At 41.0% G+C, this 22,712-nt stretch overlaps 1 protein-coding gene across 1 annotated transcript in view; it reads left to right on the top strand.

Moving 5' to 3' along the window:
- Nucleotides 1–1,574: 1,574 nt before the first annotated feature.
- Nucleotides 1,575–22,712, top strand: part of CYP7B1 (cytochrome P450 family 7 subfamily B member 1) — a gene marked incomplete at both ends in the record, with an annotated part of 121,383 nt that continues 100,245 nt past the window's right edge. Inside the window, one exon of the mRNA XM_084281460.1 lies at nucleotides 1,575–1,672. Within this exon, the coding sequence (XP_084137586.1) occupies nucleotides 1,575–1,672 (98 nt within the window). The remainder of the gene's footprint in view (nucleotides 1,673–22,712) is intronic.

The following is a 22,712-nucleotide window of genomic DNA, read 5'->3' as shown; positions in this document are numbered from 1 at the left end:
TAAGAAATCCATTGGGATTCCCAAGCTGGGGATTTCAGAGTTCCTGCAAAAAGCCCTAAGAAGCTAGTAGTAAAACGTTATTTTCTCTTATGGTTTCTCTGACTGCATTGTATTGCACAACAGGGGTGTCTGTTCTTTGATCACAGGAAGAACAGTTGATTGTTTTAAGCAGCAGTGTCCAGACCCTATGACACTTCAAATGCAAGGCATATTAATCATAGTTGCCCTGAATACAGAATGACTATTTTTGACTATTTCACTGGAATTAACAGGATTGTTTGAGGAGTAAGACACAAAGTTTTCCCAATACAAGATGTCACATATGAACCAGGCCTCCAAAACTGATGACCTATGCTAAAGTCAAGGAAGCTTTCTTTGGCCAAATCACTTTATTTACTGAGATACACTTGGGTCTCTGCAATTGGCAGAAAACTTACAACAGAGCAATTCAGAAAGCTGAGTTGTATGTGATGCTTCCAAGAAGCGATGAATAAATAAATCACCAAATATTGTGAAACAGTTTGTAATTTGCAATACTCTGTGAAACTGAGAATGAGTAAGGTATGCTAACTTCTGTCTTGTCAGCAGTCACAGAATCAGAGGATGGTTGAGGCTGGGAGGAACCTCCAGAGATCATCTAGTCCGGCCCCACTGCTCAAGCACGCTCACCTGGAGCATGATCACAGGATCACATCAGGGCGGGTTTTGAGTATCTCCAAAGGAGACCAAACTGCAAATACTATCTCATATCCTATCTGTGCTTCTGAACGTACCTTCTGACAGACTGCAGGAAGGCTGCCAGGCTGCTCTGACCCTGCCATTTTGCTCATCTCCTCACCTGCCCTGTAGCACCCAGCGCTCTGGCCTTCTGCCCCACTCCACCTCGCCCCATTATCCTTCCTCAAGCTGGGGATCTCTCAGTTGCCTCAAATTTGGGGCCTGTCCTCTGGTCTCTTTCCACAAGATGCTGGCAGCGTGGGACTGGAAGGACTGGGAGAACTGGCCGCGCTACTCTGGGGATCAGCCGTGGCTGCTCACACAGCACAGCATCAGAGTCACTTTGGTTATCCCACCTCGGGTTAGGTTTCACGAACCGGCGAGGCGGGTTGTTTTGTTCTTTTACACACAAATCAGTTGTTTCTACCCCAAAACAAGCAGAAGTTAAACACCTACCAGCCCCGCTCCCTGCACCAGACCAGCACTGCGAGCCCAGGGGGCCCGGCGGGCGCTGAGCCCCCGCCACAGACACCCGAGGTCGGGCTTCGGGAGGTCCCGAGCCCCCTCCGGGGTCCCTCCGGGGTCCCTCCGGGGTCGCCCCGTGCCGGCTGCTGCCCGGTGCCGGCGGCAGCCCCGAGGCCGGGGGCGGGCGGGCGCGACCCCCCCCGCCGCGGGGCGCTCCCCGGGGAGGAGCCGGCCGGCTCGCCGCGGGCCCCGCTCGCCAAGTTCAGCTCGGAGCAGCCAAACCCGGCCCCCCGGGCTCGGTGGTGGGCGGGGAGGGCCGGCCGGCCGCGCTCCGCTCCGGCACGGAGCAGGAGGACGGGCGAAACTTTCCCTCCGCGGCCCCAGCGGAGGCGATGGGCCCCGACGCGCTGCCGCTCGGCGCCTGCGGCGGGGCGGCCGCCGCCGCCGCCCTGCTCCTCTGCGCCGTCTGCGTGCTCTGCAGGAGGAAAAGGTACCGGGGAGGGGGCGGAGGGGCCGGCGGCCGCTGCCGTGCCCCCCGCGGGGAGCGGAGGCGCGGGGCGGGCGGAGGGGCTGTGCGCGGCGCTCCCCGACCTCCGCACCCGGGTCCAAGGTGCGCCGCGCTGGCGGCGCCCGACTCGGTGGGCGGGGGGCGGAGAGCTGGTAGCGGCTGGCTTCGGCTTTAAGTTGAAGCTTAGGCAGGCTAAAGATGTTTGTTTTTTTTTTATGGGGGGGGACGAAGCAGTGCTTGAAACGGGCCTGCCTGTTTCTGAACAATGCCCCTTTCCGTGCAGTGCCCCTTTCCTTGTACGCTGTGAGCTTTCCCCAGGTTGACGCTCCTCAGCATCTCCAGCAGCTGGGGTGTAAATGGGTGTAAAGGCTCGGTGGAGGAGGAGTGGAGAAGGGGAGGGACCACTATGCTTCTCTATTTTAATCCCGTAATGGAATGCATCACAAATGAAGCTAATTCTTAGGTAATATACAGCTGTTTTTTCTGATCACTAAAAGTTTTGGAAGTCATGGGTGTAGTAGACATGCAAGTACAAGAAAGAAATTGCTCTATTAATCCATTAAAAGCAGTCACAAAGTCAGTCTGACAGCTTTTAGACCAACAAGTGTAACTTTGGGACTGTGTGTAGTAATGAGCGAAATTTCTCGCTTTGGGCTCAGAAGGCCACTGAGTGTAACAGGTATGGATTATGTCCATGACATCTGCTTTGGAGCCCTTATTAAAACAATTTGAGGTAGAGGGACCGATCCATCTCATAAGTGTGCAGAGAAGACATCTATGCAAGTGGCTGAGTGGGGTCATCTTGTAACACAAGCTACTTGGTAGGTTTGCTTAGGATGCAGCTCCGTGTCTCAGCCCAGCTGACCACATAGGCGGCTGCTGCGGGCCGTGTCATTCCTCCTTGCCGCTCCTTTTAGCCCCCGAGACCTCATTCTGCAAGTTAAACCAACACAAGCTATTTAATCTTCATCTTTTTTAATAACTTTGAGTTTTCTTTAAGTTTCGGTCCTTAAACAAGGTCAGCAGAGGAGGAGTGAGACGTGGTCAGGGCAATCTGCAAGAGGTGTAATTTTGGGGTTAGAAGCTGGTATACTGACTCAGCTGCATTATAAAACTGTGCCTGTTATTAGTAGAAATTCTAGTCGGGTTGTAATAGGTTGCATTTTTGGAAATGGAAGTAGGCAGAGCCTTTACTGTGGAGTTTTCAGGCAGATGTAGATGGTGGGCAAAAAGGGTTGAGGAGCCTATTTTCATATTTTCTTCACTCTTGTGGCTGCAGAGTTTTTGAAGTCATCCCTGTGGAGCCTATAGCAAAATTGTTAGGACATTTGTTCCACACCAGAAAGAAATTATATGGGAGGCCTCAGCAAGAAGGCATGCTGTTTTGCCCAGAAAACCAAACTGTCGTTTGATTAATAAAGTATTTGTCCAAAACCCAAACTGTTTGTCTAACAAGTATACAAACCACCAATGTGCAAGCAACTGGAAATAAAAAATGGAAAAACCCATTGACCTCTGTGTAGTACAGGCCTCAGCATAAGCTGCTGATGTAAAAGTGCCATCCTGCTCCAGGAAGATGGTTTTATTTATTTATTTATTTATTGTTTAAGCATGTGGAAAGAAAAGAAATTGTGCATGGTCTTGAGAGATGCTTGGCAGCAGCCTGTCTGCTTCTGATCTGCAGTAAGAGCAGCCATGTTAAAGCGTGCAGTATATTAAAAATGGGAATAAGTTTTAGTTCATGCTTCTCAGATTGGTGCAAGTTTAAGGTCTCCTGTTGCTTGTCTGGCTCACACCTGCTTCTCTATCCTCATGTTTCCTCCATGTGGCAGTTTTCTTTCCCTTTCTCCTATTTGAATCTAATAAATTCAGCAGCAGGCTGGGCTACTGCCCTCCCACTCGGGAATCCAAAAAAACAATTGGAAACCTGTTGACATATGGAAAGGAGATTTGGCAAATTACTGCATGAATAAGGGCCAAAGTCATAGATTATAGTCCTGATTGAACATGGATCAAACCCATTTGAACAGAGAAGATGAACAATTCTGGCTTTGCAGGGCTTGCCTACACTAGAAAAAAAAAATGGTGCTACTTCACCTGTTCTTATAAAGATGAATATCTTGTCCTAATGTTGGTGTGCTTGTACCAGCATACAAACTGTATGTTGGATTGTGTCTTGTGTTTAAGGTGCCAAGATAAACTTTAGCAGAATAATCAGATTTAACATCTGTACTACAACAACTGCATGGGTTTCAGCTAGGATAGCTACAGTAGTCAAATGTGTGTATAGATGTATACATAAATGAAGAGGTTAAGGAAGTACACAGCTAAGTGTCACCTTGTCCTTAAGTGTTGGGTTAAGTTTGTTTTGCTGGACGATGTCTCTGTCTGTCACAATTCAGGAGAAATAGAACCACTTGTGTAGCTCTTAAAGGTGTCCTTCCAGGAGCAGAACAGGGGTTTGTATGTCCCAATGAAGAAAACTCCCCAAATCAGCCCCTGATGTTCCTTAAGCAGATGTTGCAGGATTTCTCCTTTCTTGGCACAGGATGTTTCTGCTTCATTTACTCAGGCTATGAGCACTCATTGCCGTACAGAAGATGTTGTCAGAAGAAGTATTGTATTGACTTAACCTGCTATTGCGTTTTTCTGTAGTGCAGTTGGCATAATCTGGCATTACCAGATTTCAGGGTGAGTTCAGTACAGGTTTTCTTATTAAAGTATTTACATCCACCATTTAGAGACAGCAAAGAAAGGCAGAGGAATTTCCTTTTGCATAAATGTTTATCGTTTGAGTGCTAGTGGCAGTAATAACACAAAGGAAACTAATTGGAGTCTTTGCCAGGTTTCATATCACAGATGGTGAAGAAACAGAAGTAGAACAAAAGTTTCCTTAATCACAGAAAATTTTATTTTGAGTTAAACTTCAATGTCAAATGAGGCTCAGTGCCTTCTGCACGCTACAAAAAGATCTCCCTCTTACTGGTTAATGAAAAGAAGCGTATTCCGGCTGTTTGCTGGGGAATGTGCTTTCTCCAGAGAGAGACTCCTTTCTGTGTACCCCCCACCAAAGTATTTCTGCTATGGCAAAACCTGATGACTTCCTAGCCTACAGATTATTCTCTTTTGTCTTCATAAAATGACTAAGCTCCAGCTTTATGTTGCTTTTTTTGTTGTTTTCAAACTGTTTTTCCACTAGCTGTGCACCGTCTCATGGAGTGGGAGGTGAAACAGCAGGTGAAGCCAACTCCTGCTCGTCTTACAGCAGTAACGCTGTAGAAGTCGGGGAAGCGTGCATGAGATCAACAGGGGTTGGCTCCTACTGACATATATAGGGATTCCACTTTTTATTGCTCAAGTTGATGCTTATTTTTGGCTGCTAGAGTTTATTGCATGTCCGTGACTGAAAACCAACAGTTTGGGGACAAGGGTGTGATGCTCTGTGACTCCCTTGTTGCATTACAGAGGCCTCAAATTACTAGGAGGAAGAAGAAGCTCAGGCTGACCACAAAAACCACGTTAGGTTTGGGGAAAGGGACAGTGGAGAAAAGCAGAACAAAGACTGTTGCACCCCCATTTATCCTTTGAAATTGGTTCCTGTAGTTGTGAGGTTTGCATCCCAAGGTTTTCCAGATAAAAAAGATACAGATTCAACCTGGAAATAGTAGTGTGAGGCTTATGCTTGCAAGTTAACACGTCTCGTGTGAGCTACCCTGAGGAAATGTTTTGTAAAATATATTCCCTCTGCAACTCTTTAGGTTAGTAAGGTTGGTGTTTTAATTATTATGAACAGTTCAGACACAGCAATACAGGAATTAGACACAGCAATACAGGAATCACCATGTTGTATTAGACAGGGCACGTGCTTTCCGATTATATTACTTCTGACCAGTTTTTAATGCATCAGAATATGGCGTACAAAAACCTTTAAAAGTATAGTAGATTGGAGTTAACATAAGAAGAATTACTTGATAAATTTCTCAGAAATAATTTTGTTATGGTCTTAGTCATGGATTTAAAGCCTTGTTAGAGATAAGTGCCTTTCATTTCTTTTATTCTATCTTCTAAATTACCTCAAATCCATACAGTAAGTCACCTAAATTTTTTTTCCAAAAAATTGCTCTCTTGAACCCAGATAGATATTGTTGAAAAGAATATAGATTTTATCTTTGCCTTCAAGAACATCTTATCCTTTTCTGTGACAAGCTGTGAGCTTGCTAACAGCTCTCTTACCAAGCGAATTGTAGTTCACAAGATGTCATCAGCCTGTCTTTTTTACCACTTCTGCTAATTTAGGCAATATGTTAAGGTAGTTTTCTGTTGGAGGGAACATCAGGAAGGACAGATAGAAGGATACCAGAAAAATGTAGCCTCTCCTTTCTTACCTTGGCCTTCTACGATTGGCCTTTTTCCCCATCCTCTTTGTTGGTGTCATGCAGACTGAATGCACTTTTACGACCTCCATTTGTTAAATTTTATTGACCATTTTTTACCTGTTTCCATTTTGAAAAGATTAGAACTGATGAGTTAAACTGTTTAAGGCAGAAAAGTAAGAGTTCTGTTTCTTAAATAACCTTGAAAAACCTTTATTTCTCACCAGCACACTTAGGTTTTCTGTCTACTCCTCACTGTTGTGCCAAGTTGCGGTACAAGCTTATTTCTCTGCTTTTGTCTCCAGTTAAGAGTTTAGTGAAGGCTGAATAAAATGACGTAAGCAAAACCATAGTCTTCTCAAGATGTACAAGGCTCAGTTCACTGGCTTTTGAGCTCTCTTGCAGCAGTAATAGACCTGGAGAGCCATTATAGTGTAGACAGTGCATAATAGCATGTCTCAAGACAGGTTTTCTTATTTTTGTGCTACTTCTCAGCCTTCTGAAACATTGTCTGTATATTGTGTACATTTTGGGTTCTGTTCCCAACCAGGGCTTTGAAGATGACACTGAAGATGACACCTCCTTTAGCAGATCATGAACTTTTCAATAATCTATGATTTACAGTGTTCTTTGCTTAAGGTACACTGCCACCTAGCAACAGTTTCCCTTCCCTCCCAGTTTTCTTGACCTACTTTGTCGGGGGGTTCTTTGCTTTAGTTTGTACCTGGTCTGGTTTTGATTAGCATCCAGAACTCATCAGTAGATGCCATCCTGTAAGGGACTGGTGTGGAAATATTTTCAGTGGTTATAAGAACTGCTAGCTTCAGGTTTCTCCTTAAAATACAATTTTTATTTTTTTTATTATTATTATTTTTTTTACATTTACAGTGGTTTTTCCTTCCAGTGTTTGTGAAAAATGCCAGTAATCTTTTCCTACTATCTTTATTTCTCTGTCTCTCTCTATTTATTTATTTATTTATTTATTTTGAGTGCTTGGTTTTGCTTTCTTCTGTTCATTATTGTTTGGAGAAAATAATATTAATGTGCGAGAATTAAAAGAAGTTGCTTTTAGTTCTTTTATTACTGCAGTGCAACATGAAGCACGGAGCATCCATCTAGAGCACTGTACACAAATGCACATAGCGTACAGACAGTACTGAATAAATAACCTTTGGGCTTCTCCTTCAAGCTGATAGTCCTAAAGGTATACAAGGAGCACCCAAGCAAATACAGAGTGCAGAATGGATTGCTTCAAAAATTTGATTCAGGCTCACTACTATATTTAGAGGAGGAAAACACACTAGTTCGCAAATCTTAGCTAAAAGGAAGACAGAAAGGGGCAAATCTTAATCCTCATATCACTGAGTTACTGAATGGTTGAGGTTGACAGGGACCTCTGGAGGTCATCTGGTCCAACTCCCCTACTGAACCAGGGCCACCCAGAGCAGGTTGCCCAGGGCCTCTTACAGGAGATACTAACTACTTCTCCCTCAAGCATGATAGCGTAAGTTTCCACTTTATGTGTTATAGTCCCTGGTAATATCACCTAGAAAGCCCCATTCTCTGGCTACTGCAGGACAGGCTAGAGCCCAGACCCACAGAGCTACCTGGGCCTCTACCTGCCCCAGTGAGAAGTGCCTTCAGTGGGCTGCAGGGACTTGGATGCTTCCAGAGCTTGAAGTCTTGCCTGCTGGAGCTGCCTTAGTTCCCCAGCTGTAAGCTGGAGGTCAATGTGCTTTCCTCTTGATTTACGGATAACGTAGCCAAATGCTTGACACGGGACTCCGATGGTTGCCAGAGAAGAATCTCTTGATGAAAAACATTCTTCCAGGGTATAAGCACTCAACATGTATCGAAGAGCTGTTGCCTGCCCGTTTCTGTTCTCCTATATGCTGAAATACAACTTCTAGTTACTGCTTCAAGCCAAAAATGCCACATTCTGTCACAATATTCAGCTAAGCTGTTGGATCATTTCAGCTGCTTTAGTGTTTTGCTCAGTTATGAGAATTACCGTCCCATATTAATTTTTCTTTTTTCTTTTTACTCCAGTCAGTACTTTGATTAAGAAACTAGGTAGGGTTTGTTTTGGTCAAGTAATTTAGCTGTTCTCAGTGCTCTATCTAGTCACTTAACTTGGTGTGTAGTAATGCCAGGGAGTGGGGGAAATATAGAAGCTAAAAGAAACAGCATAAGTGCAATGTTAATATACTATATGAAGTTAAAGAAAATCTCACATTTAAGTTGGCAGCCTTTTTCTCTTTTATCCAAGTTTTATAGAGCTACTTGGTAGTGAAGCCAGGGTTGGAACTCATTTTCCCGACTTACAGTTTCATGCTTTAACTTACTGTGTTTCCCTTCCAACAAACTTACCATATATGACATTATAGCTGTCTGGTAAACTAACTTTTTAAACCATGAGGCAGATTTTGAATTCCGATTTAAAACTTTAGTAGTGTTCCTTTTCTTTCCCCACCATTTACTGATTCTTCTACAAGATGCGTGTAGGATTTTAGGCTAATATCCATTTGCACGCCGTCTGGGAGAATTTTGGCTGACTGAGAGTCCCATAAAACAAAAGTTTCCTCTTTACAAACCACATGGAGCTTGGCTGTAGATATTCAGTTCCTTTCTCCACAAACTGTTTTTAATGGTGCCAGATTCTTCTGTTTCTTCTCCTTGTTTGGCACATGTCAGGAAAAAAAATCTTGGCTCTCGTATAGAACATATCTTGTTTCCTCTTAACTGCTCGTACTTTCTATTCGTAATTCAAATCAGCAAAAAAACCCTATGGTTGTGCTTCTAGTGATTTAATCTTGTAGTTTCCTAAGCAATATTCTAATGTGCTGAAAGAATATTCTCTCTCATACTACAGTCCTGGCAGTTGGAGGTTCTAGCTGAATGCAATGGATGTGTCTCTGTTGATCTGGGGGAATATTGCGTGGGGTCCTGGCAGGGTGGCCTGCTCTATCCCTTCACAGACAGGTGAAGGAAGAACAGATGAGCACAATAAAGTTAAAATGGGCTGTTAGAAGAGTGTCCTGTCAGTAACACAGATGTCCCTTCCTGGCCCTGTGGGGAAATCCTGGATTGCAGTGCTGCACTCTGCAGTGTCATGGCTATAGCAGGAGGCTGAAAAAGCATCTCCTTCCTGGTCCATGGCATCCCAGGGGCCTGCTAGAGAGTGAATGCATGCTTATCACAGCTATTCATGTTCCTTGGTGACAGCTTCCCTCTGCACCCATGTAGTTCTAAGAAGAACAAGTCAATCTGCTACTAATGGCTAAGACAGAGGGGAGCACTGCTGAGTGTGGTTGCCTATCTAGTTTCCTGTGGCTCCCCAGAAAACCAGCAAACTCATTAACAGCCTGCTCTTTCCTCATCCCATCTCTTTGCTTCTCAAAAGGCCTGTCCCCAGATACTTCCTGAGTGGTCATTACAAATTCTTGCATCACTTACCTAGCAAGACTGAACAAAATGTGGAAATTTTTGAATGATACATAAAAAAAAAAAAAGATCATAGAAAATTGCCATATTTTGATCACTATTTAAAGTAATGAAGTGCTTAAAAAAATGCTCTCATTTCAATTTTCTATGAGAATGCAGAAGTTCTGCAATTATTAGCTCTGAAATTAATTAGCTTAAAAAAAAAAAAAAAAAAAAAAGCCTGCATATTCCTTAACATGAGAAACTATTGCTGTTGAAGCAAAGTAGACAGAAATTACAGGGAACTTGTGATTAAAATGAAGTTCCTGAGAAGTCAGTATTTCAGTCTTTTTGTACTGTTTTTTTTTTTTTTTTCCTTTGCGTAAGTGCCAGAAGAGGGGTGGTTTTGCCTCTTTGTCATGGTGTAACACTGTACTCTCTGAAGACTTTAATGAGATGGTGTTTAACTTTGTAACTGGGCCCCAAGGAAAATGCTAGTATTTTCAGTTACTCTCATATCTATTTATTCTGGTTAACCAAAGAGAGGTGCTTACCAAAGGAAGGGCAACCTCTTGTATCTCATCCAAGGGATTTTGTGCCACTTCCATTGCTGGTCTGCTCAGCTGATGCTACAGTAGCATTTGGTCATTGCTTCAGTAGCTGGAAAGTACTGCTCCTGTTTTTTTCTACAGTGTTGGCATGTTTTCTTAGGTTACAATAGCTCATCTTCACTGTATGGTAGATCGTAGCCATGCTAATTCTCTCCAGCTGGTTTTTCAGAATTAGAAGCTTTGGGATTCGCATTTGGGAAGCTTCTCTGAAGCTAGCTCAAGCAGTCGAGCTGATGACAAGATATAATTTTTTTCCTACAGTTGTTCCGGAATTGATCTGTGATACTTACTTATCTCAGACTTATACTTTTATTAAGACAAGCAAAGTGCCTGGAAGGTTTTCTTTTGTTTTGGTAGGTACTACTATCTGTAAAATGTCTCCAGTGGACTATGTGTTTCTTACTTATCCCTTTTGAAAACTTCATGTGTGTGTTCTTTTGTTTTGTTTTTGATGGGATTTTTTCAATTTTTGTAAATATTTCCAAATATCTAGGTTAGTTTTCAGCATGATAAGCATTTGCTTAAATAGCAAATTTCCAAGCCGTACAGCTGAGGAGGGTGAGGCACGCTGCCAGGCCCTGCACTCCAATCCTTGTATGCATTCCCCTTTTAAAAAGGAGCAGCTGTGTTAGCTGTACAAGAAGTGAAAGTGTCTCTCAGTTCAGGAGTCATCCAAGAACCAACTGTAAAATATGATGAACCTGCAGAACTGATATTTGGGTAAAACAGGGAGGAAAAATGATTGCATGGGGAGATGTTGGGGCTTTTCAGTAACAGTTGCCAGTGGAGTGTGTGTGACTGGTGGGGATCAATTTACAGGCCCTGAGGTGCAGCAAGGAGGGTTCAGAACGGGGGCTCCTTCTGAGGACTGGGTGAGGGAGATTTGGATTTTGTTTCCTAGCAGCTTGCACAAAATATTCTTTGAAGCCAGGTTAAATTATCTGTCACTACTAAGGAGCGACACAGAGTTGTTCACAGCAGGACTGGAGAGCTTGCCTGTGTCAGTGCTCAGTGGCTTGGGAAACAGCTGCTTCCACAATGTCTGGGTTGTGGTTGAACAGACAGCTGAATTTCTGGCATTGCTGCTTCAAGATAGAAAAAATGGTAATTAAGCTTCAAGAAAAGAAATCTTGCATATGTGAGTGAGTCAATTTTTTTTTCCTGTAAGCTGTTTAGTTTCTTGTATCCAGTGTAGTGAAAATGCTGCTAGATCCCACTTGATGTTGCCACCGTATGAGAGGATGATTTCTTAACCTGTGGACTTCCTTGGATAGAACCACATCAGACATAATACATTTAGAGCCTTAAAAACCTGTTGTTATGAAGACTTCAAAATAAAGCTGTGAATGTCTCTCCCCTGCTGAGAATTTAAAGCTGACAATGCTGAGAATCTGTTCGGCTCAAACAAAAGTTTGGGTTTGTGATCTCACTTGGAGAAGCAGGACATACTTTCGTGTTTTGCCCTCAGAAAGAGACTTCAAGTAAAACGCAGTTATTAGGATCCATCCAGCATCATTCCCTACATAACCTAGGCCACTGCCATGTCTCTTGCAACAGCTAAACTGAACCGTGGAAAGATGTCCTGCATATCAGGCGGAGATATCCTCCTGAAAGACCTCTGAGCGACCAACAGGCCAGCGCTCAACCTGTAGTTTGCTTTGCTGGTTAATCTGTCTTTGCTTGAAGAAAAGTGGGTGAACTCAGTCTCGTGAGGGGATGGTGTGTCCTTTAAAAGGCTGAAAGGATTTAAATTAAAATGATGAAAGATAGCCTAAGATGGCACCCAAAACTAATAAGGCCATCTCCTGTTCAAAGTACTGTATACTGTTGTTGCAAATAGTTATTCGGTATTTTACTGTGATTCTTGTTTAAAGGTGCTGGCAAGCTACTCCAACACATTATCAGCTTATTAAAGATTTCTGGCTATTCTTTCTCCTCACCCCACAAAACATGTGTATGAACCAAGGCACCCACACTGCCTGCTGCTGCTCTGTGGTTTCTGCGTTGAGCGCTTGCTTGTTTGTTTTGGAGAAAGGGAGAAGAACGGTCAGTTTTCTTAACTGGGGCTATAAAAAACAGTTCAGACGGGACCAGATGAACTAATGCTTCATTTTTTTGCTTAAGCATTAAAAATTTTGTTTGTTTTGTGCACTGTTTCAGTGTATTTTGTTATTAATGATGCCTCTGAGACTATCGTTTAGGAGCCAAGAATATGTGGAATATCATACCTTCAAAATCTATTTTAACATTTCCACAGACTGAAATGCACTGTATACAGTGCACTGTATACAATAGAAATGTGAGGGATAATGCAACTCAAACTGTACCAGTAAGGTTCATTTTATCAAAGTAAAAGCCCCAGAAGATTTTTCATGTTTTAACTGTTTTCAGCATAAATATAATGTGCTGATTTGAAATGTCTGATTGTTTCTATCATCAGACCAAGTGAAAAAAAAAAAAAAAAAAGTATGCTTATAGCTGTATAGTTTCCGAGAATTGGCAATATTAAGAAAATCCTGTAGAGGTACAGGTCCTTCAGTAGTAATTGAATTAAAGACTTCACAACTGGCTCTGTTTTCAGAGCAGGACTGTAATGTTAGAGATAGCAGGAAGATGGAAGTCCCCACAAGCACTATGATGATGGTGACTTTGAAGTAAAGGCTTCCCTGAGATTCCCACCTGTGCAGGACAAGGCCATCTCCCGGAGCTTTTCTCAGGAGACAGGAACAAAGGTTCTGGATGAGAAAATCCCTGCTCTTGCCACTGTTAACCACGTGTACCTCTGGTATCCTATTTAGGCCCAGCCACTCCAACCAGATATAGGTAGAGATTCAGCCCTGCTGAATACTTCTTTTTACTATTTGTAGCAAATATGGATTTTTTCACCTTAAAGGCAACAAGGAAAGTCTGTCCTGTTCCTGGCAGTCAGTTCATTTCTCAGGACTGTCGAAGGGTCAGACCAGTTAATTTTCTGCTGAAGTACGAGTTGTACTTCAAGCCCGTGCAGAAAATGGCCATCTATTGCATTTCCTAAGGTTGGACTGGTCAGGGCAGCCACAATAAACATGACTTTGCATGCTAAATTTCTCAAAACATCTTTGTATATAGAAAGCAACCAGTACAGTTGGATTCTGTAATATAAATGAGGTCCTTGGGCCCTACTGCAATTCAGCTGATAATCACTGTAACCTGACAGCAGAGGTTGGCTTGTGGGTAATGCTGGATTTATGTCAGGAAAGGATGATGTCTGTATTTATCACTTCGTGCTTCTTCAGCAAGCTTTGTATTTTATATCATCCCTTTTGCCACTAGGTATTAGGTTGATTTTTTTTCCCTGATTTCTCAGTTTTTCCTTTTTACTGTTCACAAAATGCACTTCAGTGAATAGGAACTGTCCTCATCAATTCCCATTGCTCAGCTCAGGGGGTAAGCTAGGCTAATGAGACCCTTCTTTGTTTCATTTGAGTGGGTTTTGCTAATTGCATTTATCACACTGGAACCTGTAAGGGGATTTTCCGTAGACAAAATGACAATAAAAAAATTAAGCACTTTTGTTGGTAAGTCACCTGGCAATTCCACCTGGATCCTCAACATAGCTGTATTCCTTAGTGTCCACTGCCTCTAATTGCCCTTTATTTGCCCTCTGATCTTCTTGTCTAGGATTTATTTCTCAGTTGACCAGATGAAACCCACAAGCAGGGCCATGATGCATCTCCAGTCAGAAGTAGAGAGAAGGAAAAGCAGGAAGTGAAGTTTCAACTTGCTTCCTGTCCTGTTGTATGTCTGTGGCCACTCTCTCCATCCTACTTCATCCTTGTGTCATCACTTCCCTGTAGCTCAGCTCATTACCGGGAGCCTGCAGCTTCTGCAGATCTAAGAGGAAGAGACTTCAACATTTTGTCCTAGCTCCCCAGCTATCCATTGGTATCTGTCTTCTTCCCCAAGCCTTGCTCAACATACTTAGCAACCTAAGCATTCACCCAGGACCATACTGATATTTTCAGCAAGAGGATGGTATTAGGTTTTATGAATGTTCTAAGAAAATAGGATTGAATGAATTTCGATCCCCAAGCATGAGATGGCAGCTGTTACATGAACATACCTGGATTGGACTGCCTCACTGAGTCCCAGAGAGACCTGTGCTCCATCTTTTGAAGAAATTGATGTTCCATCCTGATGGAGTTTATTGAGATACTGAATTTTTAATTATATATATTTATGAATTTCTTAACATTTATACTAAATAAAGATACACATATATATATATATATTTTTTTGTCTAGCTTGAAACTTTTCCTTGAAGCTATGCTGTAGTCCCTTCTTAGCTTTGACTTTGTCAAGAGTAGCTTGAAAACTTCTTGCCTTTTCTAGAAGACCTGTCTTCTGTAGGACTCCTTCTTTCATCCAGGGAAGGGATTAGAGCAGTCACTGTTCACTTCATTTATATAATTCTGTCATCGCCATGACACCAGCCTAATCTTCTTGACTGGCTGATCAAACCGATTTTAAACAGTTTCAGACAGAGTAAAAATTAGTGTGTTTAAGTCTTCCTTCATTTTTATGGCAGCTTTTCTGTCATTCAATCTAGCATTTTCTTTGTTTAGTTCAATTTATTTCTTCTTTTTTTTGTTTTGTTTTGTTTTTTTGTTTTGTTTTGTTTTGTTTGTTTGTTTCTTTTGTTTTTCTTTTTTCCTGCGCTTATCTTCCACCCGATGAAGTATCTACTATACATGACATTTTCTAACCTTTAGGTCTGTAATTGTGTTAATTTCATTTTATGACATGTTAAAGCAGTTAACAAGTGAAAATGTTATAAGACTTTATGTTATTGTAGACAGTGTTCAACATGACTTTCCGTCTTTACTTGAGACATTTGAGGATTTCTGTTAATTTTGGCAAGTCCAGGATTTTAACTTAGATTTGGGTTTACATCATTCAGTTTCTACAATAACCACAGCTTTATCATGTAGCCAAATGAAGTAATCTCTTCTGTAGGTTATGCTTGTAAATCTACCATTTTTGTGCTTCACAGCACATCAGTATCAACTGAAGTAATTTTGCAAAAATCTGCCTGTTCAAAATCACAGCAGATCCTAATGCTTTTAGCTGTTGAAAAGGGAACAGAGGTCTCATCTGCGATCCCGTTTCCATCAAGAAAGGGCTTTGGATTTTGTAACACAAGGTTTGCATTTTTGTTTTGCAAGAAGAAAATAGACATGGATCCTTTTGGAAGAGCCAGACACTGAATTTCTCAGTTCCATTTTAAGCACCAAGTTTTGCCAGCCTGGTTGTATTAGAAAGGAGTGTGATTCATCCCTTATCTCCCATTTCTTACCAACCCAGCTGGGCTTGCAGAAACCCTGGGCCAGTTGCAGTAATACCTGGAGGCGGAGGGATTGCTGTGGTAGCTGATGCTATTTGAGGAACCACTTCAGTGGGTCTGCTCTAGACATGTTTACTCATGTGGTATTTACTGATGAGTAGGGCAGGCCACACTATAGAGAAGGATTATAAAGCTTGATGCTAACGACTTGCAGCCTGACCATGCACAAGCTCTTTGCTTCTGCTGGAGCTCATCTTCACCATCTCTAAGATGTTAGGGATAATGCTTGCAAGTTTAGTTGGGTTTCTTAAGAATTCCCTTAAGATGTGATTCAGTCAATTGCTGAAGCAAGGGCTTGATTTTAAGCCTTTGAATAGCTTCTGATTTTAGTGGGATTTGTGCTGCTAAGTTGAGCAGAAGCTCAAGGTTTGTGTTTTGTTGTTGTTGTTGTTGTTTTTGTTTGTTTGTTTTTTGTTTTGTTTTTTTGTTTGTTTGTTTGTTTGCTTGTTTTTTTTTGGCAGATTAGCACATTCTTACTAAGACAAATGGGAATTTCTGGTTTGATAGTACAATATAGAATATATGATAGTATTTTGTCACCTTAGTGTTCACAGGGAAAAAAATGGTATGAATTTTATGCTCTAAATAGAATATCAAAGCTCAATTTTGATACAGTAAAAAAGCCTTTATTCATCAGTTCCTGAAAGGTTTAAATTTCAGAATCTGGAATGCAAATTTAGTTTCCCAAAAGTCTGTGGATAATGAGACCACTTTTTGGTTGGTAACTGAGGTTATTTAAAAATAGAACTTTCACTTCCATGTGAATGTCCGTGATGGCTGGCTGTTCCAAAGGCTTGGACTGATTCTAGTTTTATTTTCATATAAAATACTACATGTATTTGAATTGTGTGGATGCCATGAATCCAGACTGGCCACGTGGCCCTGATTATGAGGCGAACTTTTCATCACATTCCTAACACTCGAGCTATTTGTCTCTCGTAAATTTTGCTGGGTCTGTAATGCCAGCAGTTGTGTGTGGCTAGCTGGAGTTTGCATGCTCGTCTTTTGCGCTTGCAACTGCAAAACCCATCCATTTATTTTTCTTTCCATAAACCGGCAAGCTTCTGCTTAACTGTATCTGCTGAAAAGTCCAATACAATGTTATCCAATGGGATACTAATGTTTTAAAAGCAATCTGAATCTTAATCTCCTTTCATAATTCTATTGATCTATACAAAGCAACAGTATTCTGTTTCAGTGCTGAAGAGCTTAAGCCTTCAGAGCCTTTTTTCATTAGTAAGCAGTAAGATCCAGAACACAGTCAAGGATGTCTGTCTTCTGGCAGTTGGACCACATAGTACGTGAATTTTCTGCAGTTGGGGTGATAAAACTCATCACATAGTCACTAAAATTGATGGAGTCAATTTTGAGCCTCAGAGATTTTGTAACATTATTAATATTTTTGTTTGTTTATTTTGTGTGTCTGGAAGCTGAGGTAATAATACTTTAACAAAATCCATCCCAAGTTTCTGAGAAAGTTGTTACTTATAAAGCTTTCTTGGTAGCCTTCAGCTGCAGAGACCTGACTGCGGTTTGTTATCAATGAAATTTCAAGATTTTATTCCTGCTGCTTTTGTACAAGATAGTTCCTTCTAGTATGAAAAAAAAAATTAAAAAGTATCATGTTTAGTAAAAATAATGGTCTTTTTCTGTTGTGAAATGTGTGTGAGTTCCTTCCTACAGAAGCCAGATATGAGGGGAGAAGGAAGGGAGGCTAGAGGAAATCCCACCATATACTGAGTATGACAGGACCAAGTACCTAGGAAGCAATCCTTGTCCCACCCCTCAGATGTAGCCATACTGAGCTCATTTATTTAATTAATTAATTGTTTTAGGGCATTTGCCTCATCAACTATCATATTTATTCAGTTATGATCACGAAGAGGCTAAGTCCTTCTTCTCTGTTATTTTCTGTAGCATCCAGAGTATCATTTTTCCTAATCCTGGGGTCAGTTCTGAATTGCTAGCTTCTACTTCAACTTTAAAATCATTCATTTTTTGGATAGGCAGTTTTTCTAAATTAATGAGGGGTATAACCAAATTGGAAAATAATTGCCTGTATAGGATGGAAAAGTAAAAATGTAAGGAAGGTAGTTTAAATTTGGGTATAATAACTGATAAAACTTTTAAAAACAAAGATGGCTTTTTTTTCTCTTCATTAGAAGAGAAAGGTAGAATAGAAACCTCAAGAATCTTTTGATTACTACCAGATTCAAATCTTACCATAACAATAATAAATCGTTATATTACTACAATCTTACCATACAAATTAACCACAAGTGATGCATTTTGGGGGTCAGAGCAGGTGTCCTCCAAAGGCCCCTTCCAACCTCAGTTGTTCAGTGGTTATGGATGCTCGTAGCTAAGTAATTTTCCTTTCATTCTACTGAAGATACTATTTTAGGCACTTATTTTCAAGTTAACTTTATATTCACTTCACTGTGTGTACTGTTTGATGTCAAAATTTAAACTTAGCTAATTTGATGAAAGTTTCTTGATGTGTATCTTTTAAATAATATCTTAGGTCTTGTCAGCAGCCTACAGCCTCCCTAGCTTTTAAAAGAAAAGGATCTCTGTTTTTCTTTAGACTGATTTATATTGGTTGCTGTTTCCTTTAGTGTCAATTACCATTTGTCATCAATTCAGGTACCTGGAGATCTTTGGCTGAACCTGGAAGCTGAAGCTGGAAGCAAAACCCAACTCTTTAAAGTCTGGTTTTTTTCATACTGATGTGTTGAAAGTATGCTTCTTACTGAATTCATGTCCAATCTTCTTCTGAGGTTGCTTCTTTTCCTTTTCCTATTTTTTCTCTTAATAAAAAAGTGTTAGTGGAATCAAATTGCAATCAGTCTTTGTCTTTCTTTAAATTTGTGATTTGAAGCCCCAGTGTGTCCGGGCTGCTGTAGCTATGGCAGTATTGGATGCCTGTTGTTATATGTATGCTGTATTGGTACTTCTAAACCCTGTAATCTGTGGTTGAGCACGCTGGGGCTCTATACCAGTAGGTTGTTTTCTCTGTGTGCTTGCAGTGATGTGGCCACATTGGGCTCAAATCACTGTTATTTAGACAAGGTCTCACTGAAATATAAATGCTGAGTGTTCACAGCTAAAATTCATTGAAAACTTAAGCTCCAGAGAGAGCCATACAGCTTTACCAGAAATTTTAACCTCTCATTGCAAGTCAGGAGTTCAGTGAGGAGTTAGTCTGGACTTGGGGTTCCTGTGCTGAGGCATCTACCTTGTTTCCCTGCTTTGTGTGTGAGATCAGCTGGCACACACCACTCCCTTGGAAGTATAGCTGGTCCTCCACCCTTGTGCTAGTGCCAGGAGTGCTGTGAGAGTACTGCCTGCTTTTCATGTCCTTTGCACCAGTTCTGGACTCATGAACTTCACTGACTTCATTCAAGTCACCCACGTACAGCAGGGATTTGAGTGATGACCAGTGTGTCTGTTTCCTGTAGAGGAAGAAACACCTCCCTTGCTCTTAGTAAATAAGGAAACTCTTTGTGATTTTTTTTTTTTTTCTGAGTAATTATAGAGCTGTCTGAGTAGACCTCATTGGGTAAGATCACTTGGACTGTCTCATATATGAAAAGTAAAGGCCCTCCATAAGCAGGAGTAACTGAAGGTAGTTGATGTAGTGTAAAGAATACAGTCATTTCGTCTTGGCTTGTTTAAAGTGGTGACTGCCATAATTAATACATTTTTAAAGTAAGAAAGAATATGAAACAAAGGCATTCAAGAAACTTTTTTTTTATAATTCCCCTAAATGTACTCTGCCATGTGAAAAATACTGCAAAATGTTGGTAAGCCTTTTTTCTTCCACAAAATCAAAATGAAATTGCTTTCCCTTTTTTCAACCTGGCACTTCTGCCAGATTTGTTATGTTGGGAACATGATGTGGTGTAAAAGGCATCTGTAACCTCAGGCTCTCAAGAAAAGGCACATGTTTTATACATTATTCTCTTCTCTTCGATGGATACCTTCTAGGAAACGTCTTTGTTAGTTGTTCTTTTTTCCAGTACAGAAATACTGCTTCAACATGTTCTGTGCTGAAATGTCAGCGTTGTGCTGTTGTGTAGGTGGTAGTATGTATTATACACAGTTTTCAAAACCTGAATAATCAGTGATGTGCATGACTTTGCCAGGGAAAACAAATGGCTGTGTCATTTTGATTTCGGTATATCAAGAAAATGTAACCTATAAAAGTTAATTAGCATTCTTCCAGAAGGGGGTTGTTTAACTAACATCTTTGTTTCCATGTTTTCAGTTTTGTCAGAAGTTGGAGGGGAGTGTTTATTCTCTTGCTAATATATACCCATAGATTTGCAGATTATTCTGTGGAGTTTTAGCTACCATGCATCTGTCCTTCACTTCAGTGAATGTCTGGGTTTTCCACTCACTAGAACAAGTGCTTAGATCCACTGAAAAATTGTATTATAGTTTTCATAATTTATTTTTTAATAATGTTTATAAATAAAGTTCATTGAGCCTGTTGGATTTCCCATTATATGTTAAAATGAATTATTACCAAGGACTTTGACAGAAGAAATCCTGATGTTGTCATTGCAATCCTGACTGTCTACAGTCTCTAGTTGCTGCTGGAAGCTGCTGGGACTCCACCTCCCAAGGGACTGGGTTTTCTGATAGGCTAGGTTCTGCCCATTTAGTTTGGGTATTACTGACATTTGTCTATGTTGAATGCACAAAAGTTTCTTGTCTGAGCCAAAGCTGAAGTTTGAGCACCCGTAATACTGAAATAAGTAAATCTCGTTTTATTTTTCTATGTAACTCTGCAATTCATTAGCCTTCACCCACCATTTCAGAAACTGTTAGAAGATATAGCTGTTTGCATGCCAGCATTACTTAACTGTGCTAAAGTAAGTTATAAAAATTAGAGAACAGGCTTTTCACTCACTAACTGCCTTGAAAATTTTACTAGACTGAGGCCTTCCCAAGGTTGAAAAAAGCAAAGATGAATAAAATTGCCCATTGATAGTAAAATTATATTGATAGCTTTACAAGTAAGCTAGTAATGGAGGTGAGGTTTGATTCTGGGTATTATTTCTGGGTGTTAATACTTACATAAAAGTATTTAAGAACAGGCAGTCAGTAGAGATGTCCAATTTTTATTTTTACATGCCCCATATGGAAAAGATAATCCTTAGAGGCCAGATTTTCAAGCCTCCTAAGCCTGATGAGATGTGATTGCTAGATACAGAATCCTTTATTCCTTTAATAAGTCAGAGACTTCAGTGTTTTAACTACACATGAAAATGCCTAGGCCTGGAAGGTTCTTGGAGATGGTTAAAAGGTGATAGGGAGCAAAGACTTGAAAGTTAGTGGAATTTACTAGTCACAGTGAGGGAACTGAACAAATGGTGGGCTCAGCAGCTGGGAGAGGGTCTCAGGACAAATCATTATAAATCCAAGGGTGTGTGAGAGCACATTCACTGTCCTGCTGTTTGAGGTGAGCTTTAGCATTTCACAAAGTGGTGCTCACACCAATGTGTCTTTGAACACACATGTTCCAAACCAGGACGCTGTCTTTCCTGGGAGCCAGCTCTTTTTGTTCCTCATCCTTTAAAATACCATGTTTGTAACCTGGGTTTATCGTTTCCTAGTCTTTGGTGGTTGCTATGTGTTCCTGCTATGTGTTAAGGCTCAATTTTAACACTTAAGACTTAACTGAGTTTTTACAAGCTTTTTCATCAAACTGCAAGGTAGTTAATTCTGTTCAGGAGTCTTGTTTTGTTATTGCTGGACTGGAAAACATTTCCTCTCCTAATCAGTCCCAGACGCTGCCTCTTTGGCTGCCCAGGATACTGCTGCAGCTGCTGCTGTGAGGATCCCACGTTGCGTCTGCAAGAAAGAGAGCCCGGGCTGTGTTGCCTTGGAAGTACGTAGTGTGTGTAGAGACTGCTCCAGATTATCATTTGCTACCACACAGCTAAACCTTATGTACTAAGCATGGTGGCCTCATCCATAATGTCTCTTGGACAGGTTCTCTGGGCTGTGCCAGGACTTGCCAGAAGGTTAGCAGCGAAAAGAGTGCTCCTGGCATGCCAACACTTGCATAAGAGGGAAGATAAAGTGCAAGGGCCCTGCCCTACACACTACTTGTAAGTGTGTAGTTTCCTCTTAAAAGCATTGCCTTAAAGAGACTTTATTTCAAACACAAAAAAGCGATAAGGTGAATTTGTACAATGAACAACAGGAAGAAAACACCTTTTCTACTTTACAGACCTGGCAGTCGTCTTGCTGTAATAACCCTTTGCCTCTTGCCTTTGTAAGAGACTTCTGAGCTAAAGTCATATCGATGTCTAACAGCTGGACTTCAAGCCCCCCCCCCCCCCCCCCCCCCCGCCAAGACTTACATGTATTTCTAATATCTGTATTTAGAAGCTAATATGCTTTCTTACAAGTTCACTGTTTTCCTTCTTTTCATATTTTCCACTATTTCTCATACGCTTGTTCTTTGCCATTATCCTGAGTCCTACCAACCACATTACCATGTGTTGAATTTTTCCTTGTGAGGGCTCAAATTGTCCTTATGCATTTGCAATAAAAAAAAATGCCTACAAATTCATGGGACGAGAGAGTTTGTTACAGAATACTCTCAAATGAAAAATAGAATAGCTGTTAGAAGTAAAGGGTAGGAAATACCATCTTTACAGCAAGACTGTGTATTTTCTATTGTGTCCATAGGTTATCCCTTTCTGTTCTTAGTTTTTATTAGTTAATGTTGCCTTGGGTTCTTTACTGACCCAAGTTGCATAGTTTTCCAAGCTTTGATACTTCAGCTTCAAGACCACATCAGTTTTCTTGAAGAGTTTTAAATCTATTTCACATTTTATCTTTGTAATTTTTTCCTCCCCATTTATAATTGCTAATTTTTCAGCTTTCAGCTTTATTTCACCTATGTGTTCCAGAGTTCAGCATAGTTACTCTGTCTTCAGCAGGGTATCTCCAGTGCTCATGAAGGCTGGAAACTCTAGTGCTGTTGTGTGGCTGTCTGCCTGAAACCCAAAGACAAGCCCCTCATCGCAAAATAATGTTATTTCACATACTGAATAGATGCAAGAAGATGAGTGTATCCCTAAAGTATGAGAAGAGCTTTATTAATGAAGTACAATTTTCTTCTTATTACCCCTTTTTCCCCAAACTCCTCAAGTACAGAATTGTAGCTATGGTTATGAAAAGACAGAGACACTGAGAAGTCGTATAGCTTT

This window comes from Netta rufina, assembly GCF_964035555.1.
Source record: "Netta rufina genome assembly, chromosome: 2".
NCBI lineage: Eukaryota > Metazoa > Chordata > Aves > Anseriformes > Anatidae > Netta > Netta rufina.
This window is presented reverse-complemented; position numbering and strand designations above follow the sequence as displayed.